This window comes from Anticarsia gemmatalis, chromosome W (genome assembly GCF_050436995.1).
Source record: "Anticarsia gemmatalis isolate Benzon Research Colony breed Stoneville strain chromosome W, ilAntGemm2 primary, whole genome shotgun sequence".
Lineage (NCBI taxonomy): Eukaryota > Metazoa > Arthropoda > Insecta > Lepidoptera > Erebidae > Anticarsia > Anticarsia gemmatalis.
In genome coordinates this window covers 3,897,727-3,911,083 of record NC_134775.1, presented here as the reverse complement: position 1 = coordinate 3,911,083, position 13,357 = coordinate 3,897,727, and the positions used below count along the sequence as shown (strand labels likewise).

Here is a 13,357-nt window from a genome sequence, read left to right as displayed (position 1 = left end):
AAAATCTCCGGCGATTACAACTTTGCATTTTTTGTGTTGTATTTTGATCAGTAACTTGTTTAAGTTTTCAAAAAAAATATTAACATCTGAATTTGGAGTTCTGTATACACTCATTATTATAGTATCAACCTTTTTAATTTCAACAACACAAATTTCGAAATGTTTTTCAATGCTCATGTCATTTACTTCTGTTAGTTCCTGAGATTGATATTTAGTTTTACACAGGATGCAGGTGCCGCCCCTACGCTGTGTTCTTGAATAACTAGAGACCAATTGAAAATCGTTTAATATCATGTACTTTTCTTCACCTTTACGTATAAAATGTTCACTTAAACATATTACGTCAATATGTAGACCAGACTCATGCATCTCATGAAGAGCCAAATCTAGTCTGGAATTTTATTAAGAGCACCAGCAATATTTTGGTGTAATATATAAAAACTATTTATATAATTCTGGTCTTTCACGAAAAAACTGTTGGGTTAGCTCAGCATTTGCTACTTTAGAAAGGGGTGGTTTTTTAGATTTAACTATAGTCTGAAAGTAATATGGAATCGTTCCCTTGAGTTTGAGAGGTTTGGAGATCGTAGGTTTTGGTGATGTTGTTTGTGTACTAACAGAAGTAAGATTATTTTTACAATTATAATTGCAAGTACATTTTGCTGCTGTATTTATGTACTTATGGTATTGGAATTTATATTCTGAATGTAATATATGTCTCAGTATATATCTAGATACAATTATATTATAAGTTCGAAGCGAGATATTATAATCAGTACCAACGAATGCAGAATGGTCAAACTGAGAACTAATAAAATTATACAATTCATTAAGTTTAAACTCATTCAAAAATCGATTATTTCTGGTATTACACAGTATTATATTAGTTTGTTTATTTTTATTTACAAAGTTGTATAGTACGGACTGCAACTGAAAAGGATTTTTATCCTGACTACCACATATAATAACAACATAATCACGTCTATTGTAAGTCTTTACATAATATTTTACACGATTCCAGCAGCTTATCACTCGTAGCACCAGGCTTACTAATACGTGTAACGAAAAAGGAGGATCCTGCAGTATTTTGAAGCAAGCTTCTTATATGTGTGCCGTAGTTATCTGTTAATATAAGAATTTTTTGTCGTTTTTCTTGTAATTGTGTTTGTGTTTGTGGCGTCTCACTACGTGATTTTTTCGCAGAATCATTGGACATGTTATTTTTCAACGCATTCTTTGAGTGGTTACTATCGTCTTCTAAACAGTTCTGTTGTTCCAGTATTTTAGAATATTCTGTAGCTTCTGTGCATACATTTTGAACGATGCTCTTCTGTTGGGGTGTATTACTAATGTTTAATGAGTCATAGCTCGCATTCAAGTTATACACTGCATTTGATTGGTTGCCTGTTATACTCTTTCTACTCGATTTGTGTAGACGTTTCTTTTTGCTCGATTTTTTAACAGTCGATGGATCTAAGCAATATACCTACTGACTGTTTCAAATACTTTGTAAAAAGTTTACGAAATAAAGAATATTTTGAATTTGAATTTGAATTAGAACAGTAATGATCAGCAGAAGACATTTCCATAAATAAAATAACATTTACGACATCGAGATCCTATGTCTTCTACAGCCGATTTTCGGTCCACCGTGCAGCGCGAGTTTGCGGTGCGGCGCCGGCGGCTCTCTTTGATAGTTTGAGCAGTTCGCTCGCGGAAGACGGAAGCTCTTCACCGGTATCGCTATATCGTGTTCGTCGTGTCGTGTGTGAACTGTTGTTTATTATTACTTGTTTTTGTTTCGGTATTGTGTCGTTAGTATTTTATTGTTATTATTTTTGTTATTGTTGTTTTGGAAGTGCAGTTGTGTTTGTGAATACGAAGAAATGTTAATGTGTTATAATGAAGCACGTGGAAGTGCACGGCGTGCTCTGCACCTGTACGTCCAGAATTCAAAGGTACCCAAACTCTCGCCAGACACCGGGTAATTGCGTGTTCATTGTCATTGATAACAATTTGTTTTAGCACTTTCTTATTATTGGTTACATTTTGCTATTATTGTTTGATTTCACGTAAGCCAAGTAGGTAGATATTTACGTACAATGGAGAATGTTACTAGGTATGCCAAATCGCTTTAAATTGACACAGTATAGCCTGTATGTATACATATAAACTAGTTTTTGTTTTAGTCAAAAATACCAAATAGTTTCGATTTTATAAGCATTCAAAGTTTCGAAAAATATCGAGTCCCGCTAACAGCCGCGTGAGCGGCTGTGACGTCATATTACATTACCGCGCCGCGCGGGCCGCGTCCCGCTTAGTATTAATTCGCCAATCGTTGTTGTAGGTGTAATAGCTTATGTATAAAATAACTTATAATAAATATTAGTGAATACTATTAGATTAATAAAATGGATAAAGGGTTTGAAAAAGGGCAATCGGATAATCTACCTAAAATAAATGGAATAATGGTTGCGAATTATTTGTGAAACAAATAGAGGATTTGTTGCCTCCCAAATCCTACTTAATATTATAAATGTGAAAGTTTGTGAGAATGTACACATGTATGTATGTCATTGTATGTACGTAGGTATCTAAGTATGTATGTACATATGTATGTACATATGTTTGTACGTATGTGTGTACGTACGTACGTAAGTATGTACGTATGTGTGTATATGTACGTATGTATGTATGTAAGTATGTACGTATGTAAGTATGTATGGATGTTTGTTACTCTTTCACGCAAATTTGACAAAACCGATAACGATGAAATTTGGTATATAGGTAGCAGAAGACCCAGAATAACACATAGACTACTTTTTATCCCGGAGTTCCCGAAGGATCGAGATTTACGCGGGAAGGGTTTCTCTAGTATATTATACATATAATATAAGTAATATGTTAGATATTTACCATCACTGCATATTATAATGAAACAATTTTTAACCGAAATAATCGCGTACTCATTGATTTTACATTTTTCCTGCCAAAGTAAAATCAATAAACTCGCGATCAATCCGGTTAGAAATGAGTCACACCAGCACATCAAAATATGACTATTAAACATACTGCATTTAATTTGTGTACTTATGCTGATAATAATAGTTTTTGTTTTATCAAAATCGGGTCAAAATTACCGAAGTTACAGCGTTATAAAGTTTCACTGCTTTTTTAAATTTACGTTGCTTCGCGCGCTATGCGCTGACGTCACGTCGCGACAGACACGCTTGTTCGACTGCGGGTGATGCGGAGTTTTGATTTGAAAAGTGATTTGCATTTAATATTTAAAGAGTCTGTGTATGTGTATGTGTTATAAATTGATTAGGACATTATTCTAATTGTATTAATAAAGCGCGATGGAAGAAGGTTTTGTAAAAGGACAGGCGGATAACCTACCAAAAGTCGATATTTTTATGGACTCGTATACTACTAATAATATTTCTGTGTAGTTAACAATAAAATTGAAAGTTTGTTACAACTGGCATTACAAATAATGAGTGTTACGTACCTACCAAGTGTAAATTTGGAAAACATAGTTTTAAAATAATATTATAAAAAAAAATGTTATGGCTATCATATGAACGCATGAATCTACTCTGTAGGTAGACTTATATGATTGGGTGTGTAATGAGAACTTTTAATTAAGCTAACATTTTAAAACATTTGTTATTATTAGATTTAATAAACATGGGTTCTTTTTTCAAAACAAAAAACCAACGCCAACTCAACCGCCGCGCTCGGCTCGCCGCCGCCTGTGAGGTCATTGAACTGCTCATTAAATAGTATCAACTGTTTAGTAGAAGTTCATTGCTAGGTAGGTATGAACATGATATGGCATCTTGATCTTGAGGAAGTGTTCAAAAGGCAATAAACTTCTATTTAACATGTGCGCTTGACAGTATCTGAACTGGGCTTTAAGTTTTAGATTAGGTGTCTTTTGCAAAAGTATAAAACAGTTTTGTATGTATATGTTACTGTAAAAGCCCGAACTGTGGCAAATCCTAAGATTTTCCGGTAAAACCTAAGATTTACCAACTCTCAATGGTAAAAGTCCGAACAAGCCGGAGTTTAAAAACTATGTTACGGTATATAAAAAAATCCTCCTTCATAACTATGTTTATAACTATTTCACGGTATAATTATACAGGGTGTAAATGACAGCTAACCGAAAACTTTACTGGTAAGTTTGTGACACTGTATGCGCGAAATTTACTCCAACGATATTTCTCGGAAATGATTGGTTCCCGAGTTAGTCATTTTTGAGCGTTCAATGTATAGTGAACAACGCGATGTATCTCCGCGCATGCCTACGAGATTTCTGGCGGCGGCGGCGCGCTGAGCGACGACATGTCGCGACGCGTCGTAGGTACATACGCGTACCACCACGTCTATGCGCTCACTAGTATGCAACGCTATCATTAGATAACAATCTTATGTATCGTTTATGGTATCATAAGTAGGCCCGTATGTTACAATAGCTCATAGCAAAATTGTAAGTAGGTAGGTACCTACTTGGCTTACGTGAAATCAAACAATAATAGCAAAACGTAACCAATAATAAGGAAGTGCTAAAACAAATTGTTATCAATGTCTATCAACACGCAAATACCTGGTGTATGGCGAGAGTTTGAGTACCTTTGGATCCGGACGTACAGGTGCAGAGCACGCCGTGCACTTCCACGTGCTTCACCATACATAACACATCAACATTTCTTCCTATTTACGAACACAACTGCACTTTGAAAACAATAACAACAAAAATAATAACAATAAAAACACTAACAACTCAAAACCGGAACAATAACAAGTCATAATAAACAGCAGTTCACACACGACACGACGAATAGGACATAACGAACGACACAGGTGAAGAGCTTCCGTCTTCCGCGAGCGAATTGCTCGAACTATCGATCAAAGAGAGCCGCCGGCGCGGGCGCCTCTCCGCTCACTCGCGCCGCCCCTCGCCCGCGCCACCCGCTCCCTCCGCGCCGTCCGCCCGCGCGCCGCCGATTTGGTAACGAGCGACGAGTTAGGATCCCAGCGAGAGATTAGATTCAATAAAATATTGATGTGGCATTACTATTTTTACTTGTCACAGTTGTTACTGGTTGCATTGTAGTTTTATTCAAATACCAAATAACATTACAAACATTATTGATGTAAGTTTAAAAAACTTTGATATTTATAACATAAAATCAGCTTAAAGTAAATAAAATAAACACGAAACGTTTATTTAATTAAACCATAAAAAATGTAGGTACATAACAATGATAACAATCAATATCCATTAATATTCTTATCAGATAAACTAACTTATCATAATTCATAATCCCCGGAGAATTACTTAGCATCCATTTTGTCGCATCCCATCTATGTAACATCCACGCGCGGTCGCGGCGTCACGCGTCACTACGGCCATCTACTTTTCGAGTCGCACCGCGCTTGTATGAAGTATGAATGAGCGTGTAAATATCGAATAGAATTTTGCAAGAACAAATGGAACAAAGCGACAATACATGTTAAATTGTTTATTAGAGATTTTTATAGCGCTAAAGAATATCAATAGGATTTTTTGTTGTTCTGTATGTATTTGTACGTGTAATAATAAGATATCACACATTTTAAATCTTATGAATTTACCTTTTATCGGAGAGCGGGATAATTATGTAATTTTCATTTTTAACATAGAACAAATACTAAGTAACGCTGCATACTAGTGAGTGTGAGGTTGACAGCTGTGTGCGTAATCGTGTCTGTGTGGCGCGCGTAGGTAAGCGGCGTGACGTCGACCGTCGCGGTGTCGTTGGCCGAACAGCTGATAGCGAATTTATACGTTGTTTTAATCCATTGCTGTTTTTTGTGAAAAACAGTAATATGACGGTTTTTTTTTTCATATTCATGTTGCATTGTGTAGTATTAACGAAATAATACCAGAAAAAATAAAAAAAAACGCATAAAAAATCGGAAAAATCAAGATAAAACCGATGAAAATTTTCAACGCCATAAGCACCAGAATCGTGTCTAAAGTCATTTTTTTTCGTTTTCGGTAGGCTGTCGTTTACACCCTGTATACTGTGACATAGTTATAAAGAAGGAGTTTTGGGCACAGCGTTTGATTTGGTTATTTTTTTTTAACCACCCAGTAGGAGGAGCCCCGCGAAGCGGGGCTCCGGCGACATCTCGACATCATCAAGTGAATATAGGTAAAAGTTCGAAATAAAAGAATTGTTCGGACTTTTACCATTGCGAGTTGGTAAATCTTAGGTTATACCGGAAAATCTTAGGATTTACCACCGTTCGGGCTTTTACAGTAACATATATATAATGAAAACAATATTTACGTCGAAATGATCTTCACAACAATGTACGTGACTCGGGTCTGTGAGAGGATCTGCTCTCTTCATAACCTTTAACCACTTTTTTCGCACATTTTTATCTAATGGTACAGAAAAAAACAATGTTTGGGGTGTTTTTTCACTGGAGTTAGTACACATAGGAACAATAAAATATTTTTTTACCATTTTGATTGTCCACTATAGGCAAAACAAATTATTTAAAGCGAAACCGCGAGAGCGCAACGAGCCTATGTAGGTATCGGCAAGTACTGACGAAATAGCAGTGTCACGAGATGACGTCACACGTCCGTGCGGCCGCTTCGCCGGAGTTTGGCGCGAAGGCCATACTTTAATGTTTAATATCTCGGTCATTTTTGAAGATACGAAAAAAATAAAAACAGATTTTTTATCCTTGAAGTACCTAGTTTTTAAATACGCTCATAACAAAAATCATTGGTGTGACTCATTGTTTCATTATAAGATGAAGTTATTTATTACTAGCTGACCCGCGCAACTTCGCTTGCGTCACAGAAGAGAAAATGGGTCATAATTTTATTTATTTATTTATTTAAACTTCTTATACAATTTGTATAAAGGCGGACTTAATGCCTAAGGCATTTTCTGCCAGTCTACCTTGGGGTGATGCAGAGATTAAATGAAGTAGGCGTTTAAATAATAAAGGAGGAAAATTTAGTTGAAAAAAAGGTTTACAAATATATAACAATGTGGTCATGTGACTATACATAAATATAGATGAGTATATACATACATAATTATTTACAGTTACAAAAATATTAAATACGAATAATTCAATATATTATATAAATAGATGATATTAAAGACACACAATAAACTAAATATAATACTTATAATATACAGGGTGTAACAGACAGCCTACCAAAAACGAAAAAATATGACTTTAGACACGATTCTGATGCTTATGGCGTTGAAAATTTTCATCGGTTTTTTCTTGATTTTTCCGATTTTTTATGCGTTTTTTTTGGTATTATTTCGTTAATACTACACAATGCAACATGAATATGAAAAAAAAATCCGTCATATTACTGTTTTTCACAAAAAACAGCAATGGATTAAAACAACGTATAAATTCGCTATCAGCTGTTCGGCCAACGACACCGCGCCGGCGGCGGCCGGCCGCGACGGTCGACGTCACGCCGTGTACCTACGCGCGCCACACAGACACGATTACGCACACAGCTGTCAGCCTCACACTCACTAGTATGCACGTTACTTAGTATTTGTTCTATGTTAAAAATGAAAATAACATAATTATCACGCTCGCCGATAAAAGGTAAATTCATAAGATTTTAAATGTGTGATATCTTATTATTACACGTACAAATACATACAGAACGACAAAAAATCCTATTGATATTCCTTAATGCTATAAAAATCTCTAATAAACAATTTAACATGTATTGTCGCTTTGTTCCATTTGTTCTTGCAAATTTCTATTCGATATTTACACGCTCATTCATACTTCATACAAGCGCGGTGCGACTCGAAAAGAAGATGGCCGTAGTGACGCGTGACGCCGCGACCGCGCGTGGATGTTACATAGATGGGATGCGACAAAATGGATGCTAAGTAATTCTCCGGGGATTATGAATTATGATAAGTTAGTTTCTCTGATAAGAATATTAATGGATATTGATTGTTATCATTGTTATGTACCTACATTTTTTATGGTTTAATTAAATAAACGTTTCGTGTATATTTTATTTACTTTAAGCTGATTTTATGTTATAAATATCAAAGTATTTTAAACTTACATCAATAATGTTTGTAATGTTATTCGGTATTTGAATAAAACTACAATGCAACCACTAACAACTGTGACAAGTAAAAATAGTAATAGCACATCAATATTTTATTGAATCTAATCTCTCGCTGGGATCCTAACTCGTCGCTCGTCACCAAATCGGCGGCGCGCGCGCGGACGGCGCGGAGGGAGCGGGTGGCGCGGGCGAGGGGCGGCGCGAGTGAGCGGAGAGGCGCCCGCGCCGGCGGCTCTCTTTGATAGTTCGAGCAATTCGCTCGCGGAAGACGGAAGCTCTTCACCGGTGTCGTTCGTTATGTCCTATTCGTCGTGTCGTGTGTGAACTGTTGTTTATTATTACTTGTTATTGTTCCGGTTTTGAGTTTTTAGTGTTTTTATTGTTATTATTTTTGTTGTTATTGTTTTCGAAGTGCAGTTGTGTTCGTAAATAGGAAGAAATGTTGATGTGTTATGTATGGTGAAGCACGTGGAAGTGCACGGCGTGCTCTGCACCTGTACGTCCGGATCCAAAGGTACTCAAACTCTCGCCATACACCAGGTATTTGCGTGTTGATAGACATTGATAACAATTTGTTTTAGCACTTTCTTATTATTGGTTACATTTTGCTATTATTGTTTGATTTCACGTAAGCCAAGTAGGTACCTACCTACTTACAATTTTACTATGAGCTATTGTAACATACGGGCCTATTTACGAAACCATAAACGATACATAAGATTGTTATCTAATGATAGCGTTGCATACTAGTGAGCGCATAGACGTGGTGGTACGCGTACGTACCTACGACGCGTCGCGACATGTCGTCGCTCAGCGCGCCGCCGCCGCCAGAAATCTCGTAGGCATGCGCGGAGATACATCGCGTTGTTCACTATACATTGAACGCTCAAAAATGACTAACTCGGGAACCAATCATTTCCGAGAAATATCGTTGGAGTAAATTTCGCGCATACAGTGTCACAAACTTACCAGTAAAGTTTTCGGTTAGCTGTCATTTACACCCTGTATATATATATATATATATTTATATATATATATATATATATATATATATATATATATATATATATAATACAATACTTCATAAATACAAACTAAGATAAGTGTACTTTACTCGCACACGGCACCACAGGTCAGGGATAACGGTTGTAAGAAAACTCGTTACCTCAGAGCAAGAGGATTTATTCATAAAAAAATTGGTTTATATACCCGGCCGCGTAACGAAACCATAGCGACTTATAATTCGATGCCAACGCCATCTAGGGAAGTCTCGTGTAAACTTTTAAACATTATTGATTATATGGCGTGGACATCGAACCAAATATTGAACATTCCGCCCACCAAAAGGATAATTTTCCTTTTCTCACCGCCCACCATGAACAAACTTAGCAAACACAAAGAGAGAAATGGACTGTATACATTTAAACATTATAATGGTGAACGATGACTTACAATTTATAGGGCTTAAATAATATGGTTTCATAACTAAGACTAACAAAAAATTATAAAATATAAGCTATGAGTTAATATTACTTAACAAATAATCCACTAATCCAATAACTTTAATCAAGTAATTGCCTGCCCATTTTGCTAACAAACAAAAGACAAATTATAATTAAACAAGCAAGAGCATTTTAATAACAAAAACAAACTTATTATTTAATAAAACGAAACATTTTTACTCCATTACGGGAAATAAACATAATTTTGAAACTGGACGTTTGAATGTGGAGCCTTTGCAACGAAGAGTAACAACCCGAGTCATGCCATCCTGGCCTGGATGCAATTCAACGATCCTGCCATACAACCATTTACTGGGAGGTAAGTTATCTTCCTTTACTAATACTATGTTGCCTATCTTAAGATTAGGAATTTGGGTAGCCCACTTTTGCCTTTGAAAGAAATTAGTCAAATACTCCTGTCTCCATCTTCGCCAAAAGCTTTGTACCATGCGTTGAACTAATTGCCATCTGCGTAACGTGCTTACCGTAGTACACTCATAGTTATGATCAGGTGCTACCACCAACGGACAACCTACCAAAAAATGACCAGGTGTTAACGGTGCGGGGTCTTCTGGATCATCGCTACCTTGGGACAGGGGTCTAGAGTTCAGACACGCCTCTATTTGGGACAAAACCGTTGACAGCTCTTCAAATGTAAGAGTGGAATCTCCTACCACACGCTTCAAATGGTGCTTAACACTCTTTATACCTGCCTCCCACAGTCCGCCGAAATTCGGAGCATGGGGAGGTATAAAATGCCATTCCGTGCTGACGTTTGCCAGAGCGGCTGCAATTTCATTTGCCGTTGAGCTTTCCTTAGTAAATAGCATGCGCATTTCCTTTGAAGCTCCAACAAAATTAGTGCCATTGTCACTCCAAATGTGGCGACAATGACCACGCCTAGCAACAAATCTTTTGAATGCTGCCAAAAAACTCTCTGTCGTCATGTCGGAAACTGCTTCAATATGTACCGCCCGGGTAACCATGCAAACGAATAATGCTATATATCCCTTATATGATCGCTGACCGCGACCCTTGGATACCCTTATATTTATTGGACCTGCATAGTCCACTCCAGAATTTAAAAATGGTTTGCAAGGAGTTACTCGGCATGCGGGAAGATCTCCCATTATTTGATTTCTTGTCGTAGCTGCATATCTCACACATGGAATACAACTATGTATGCAAGCGCGAACTATATTTTTTACCCTACTGATCCAATACCTTGACCGAATAAAATTTATAACTAATTGTTGACCTCCATGGAAACTCCTCTCGTGAGCATCTGCTACTATCAATTTAGCCAATCTTGAATGGTACGGTATTACAACTGGATGCTTTGAATTGGAAGGTAATTGTGCGTTCCTTATTCTACCTCCTACTCTTAATAATTTATTATCATCTAAGAAAGGATTTAATTTAAATAATAAACTTTTCTTATTTACAGGTTGTTTGGTTTCTACGGCGAGAATCTCTACACTGAACCATTGCTGCTGACTTCTTCGGATGCATAGATTTAAAGCTTCTTGGATCTCCGCAACGGACAGGTAAGTTGTATTTATAATATTTTCTTTACGTCTCTTTACCAATAAAATAAATCTTCTGCAATAAGCAATGACTCTCACTAATTTTCTTAGTGTAGAGAACCTGGTTCCAAAGTCTTCATCAAAATCAGAAACTATTTTAGCTATGTGTGCCTTGATTTGCTTTTTCTCTTCATTAGTGCTAATAGATCTAGGTCTTGCATAAATTATATGGTCATTCTTTAGCCAGCTTGGTCCATATTTCCAAAGGTCACTTTCAAGAAGAATTGATGGTGATACGCCGCGTGACGCGATATCCGCAGGATTATCTTTGGAAACTACATGAGCCCACTGCGAATTATCGACTAAACCAAGGATTTCCGAAGTCCGATTAGCCACATAAGTTTTCCATCGGCTTGGATGATCGTTTAACCACGCCAGTACAACCGATGAATCTGTCCATGCATGTAAATTTACCTTTGGTATGTTCATCACCTCAGCTACTTCAACTAACAATTTTGCTGTCAAAACGGCACCGCAGAGCTCTAAACGAGGAATGGAAATTTGATGAATTGGGGCCACCTTTGTTTTAGCTGTCAAAAGATTAGAATGTATACAACCATCTGAGTCGATTATACGACAGTATACTGCAGCCGCATATGCTATACTTGACGCGTCGCCAAACCCATGCAACTCAATGGTGATATTGCTTTCACTTCTACCGATCCATCTTGGAATATGAAAGCTAATCAGTTTTCCCAACTCCTCTCTGTAACCTTTCCATTCTTCTAACAGGTTTGGAGGAAGTTCTTCATCCCACTCTATTCCAGAAATCCACAACTTCTGTATAAAGGCCTTAGAGGTGATAATACAAGGTGCTATCCATCCCAATGGATCATACAGACGAGATATTTCCGACATAACTGTTCTTTTTGTTTCAGGTGCTGTTGGCGGTGACATCCTTACGGAGTAATCAAACATGTCAGTGCTACAATTCCAGGTAAGACCTAGTACCTTTTGTACTTTATCCTTTACTATTTCCAAATCCTTGCACGATCCTTCCTGCAACTCTTCCAGTAACGAAACCTTATTGCTTGACCACTTCTGTAGCTTAAATCCTCCCTTTGCCAACAACCCATTCATCTGCTCATAGATTTCTACAGCTTCTGTTTCAGACTGGCAACCAGACATCAGATCGTCCATGTAAAAATCAGACTTAACCCTCTCGGCAGCCAAAGGATATGATTCGCCCTCATCAGCCGCAACTTGCTGCAAGGTTTTCACTGCGAGGTATGGCGCACAGGAAGTGCCGAAAGTAACAGTCAAGAGTCTAAAGTGCTGGATATCCGTGGTAGGATCCTCTCTCCAGACAATCCTTTGATAATCTATATCATCCTTTGACACTTTGACCTGGCGATACATCTTTTCAATATCCGCTACTAAACAAATTGGGTGTTGACGCCATCTAAATATTATATGTCGTAGATCTGCCTGGAGAGTGGGTCCTACCATTAGGTTATCGTTTAAGGAAACGCCATTTGTTCCTTTGCACGATGCATCGAAAACCACTCGCACTTTAGTGGTCACTTTGTCATATCTGACCACTGCATGATGAGGCAGATACACAACATCATTGCGGTTCTTGTCGGATTCGTCTGTAATCTGCTCTAAATGTCCCAGAAATAAATATTCTTTGATTACATCCGAGTATTGGTTTTTTAATTCAAGATCCCTAGACAATTTCCTTTCCAAACCTAACAACCTTTTGACAGCTATGCTTTTAGAATTTCCTTCCTTACATGGTGGATTAGCACATCGAAATGGCAATTTCACAATGTAGCGACCCTTATTATCTCGACATATCGTAGCTGCGAAATGGTCTTCACAAGACTGTTCTTCAGGCGTGAGCAGCTTCTTATTAACTACAGGTTCGGAATCGAGTTCCCACAATCTCTTCAACATATCGTTTTCATCTACTTGCGCATGCATATTGATGATAACGTTATGATGATTTTGTGACGTTTCCTGAAAATCTACGCGACCAGACACGATCCACCCTAAGTATGTTTCCTGTGCGATCGGTGAGCCTTTAGGACTCCTGATTAGTCCTTCCTTCAAGATATCGCTATATACTTCTGCTCCCAACAGAAGATCAATTTTGTTAGGCCAATTAAATTTAGGATCTGCCAATGGAA

The 13,357-nt window shown here is 37.4% G+C and overlaps 1 protein-coding gene across 1 annotated transcript; it reads right to left on the bottom strand.

Annotated features, from left to right (window-relative positions):
• Positions 1-9,815: 9,815 nt before the first annotated feature.
• On the bottom strand, positions 9,816-13,124 carry LOC142985830 (uncharacterized). The gene is made up of 4 exons (XM_076134072.1): positions 12,704-13,124; positions 11,702-12,613; positions 11,231-11,617; positions 9,816-10,378 (listed from the first exon to the last, which is right to left on the bottom strand). Exons 1-4 carry the CDS (start codon positions 13,122-13,124, stop codon positions 9,816-9,818), a joined length of 2,283 nt encoding a protein of 760 aa, XP_075990187.1.
• Positions 13,125-13,357: the final 233 nt, after the last annotated feature.

What these genes read in the sequence shown, in the direction of transcription:
- LOC142985830 (XM_076134072.1), bottom strand. Translation starts at nt 13,124, where the DNA reads ATGTTGAAGAGATTGTGGGAACTCGATTCCGAACCTGTAGTTAATAAG. An exon ending in CGATGCATCGTGCAAAGGAA is followed by an intron (nt 12,614 to 12,703) that starts CAAATGGCGTTT and finishes GGCGTCAACACC; the next exon opens with CAATTTGTTTAGTAGCGGAT. An exon ending in TTATTGCAGAAGATTTATTT is followed by an intron (nt 10,379 to 11,230) that starts TATTGGTAAAGA and finishes TACCTCCCCATG; the next exon opens with CTCCGAATTTCGGCGGACTG.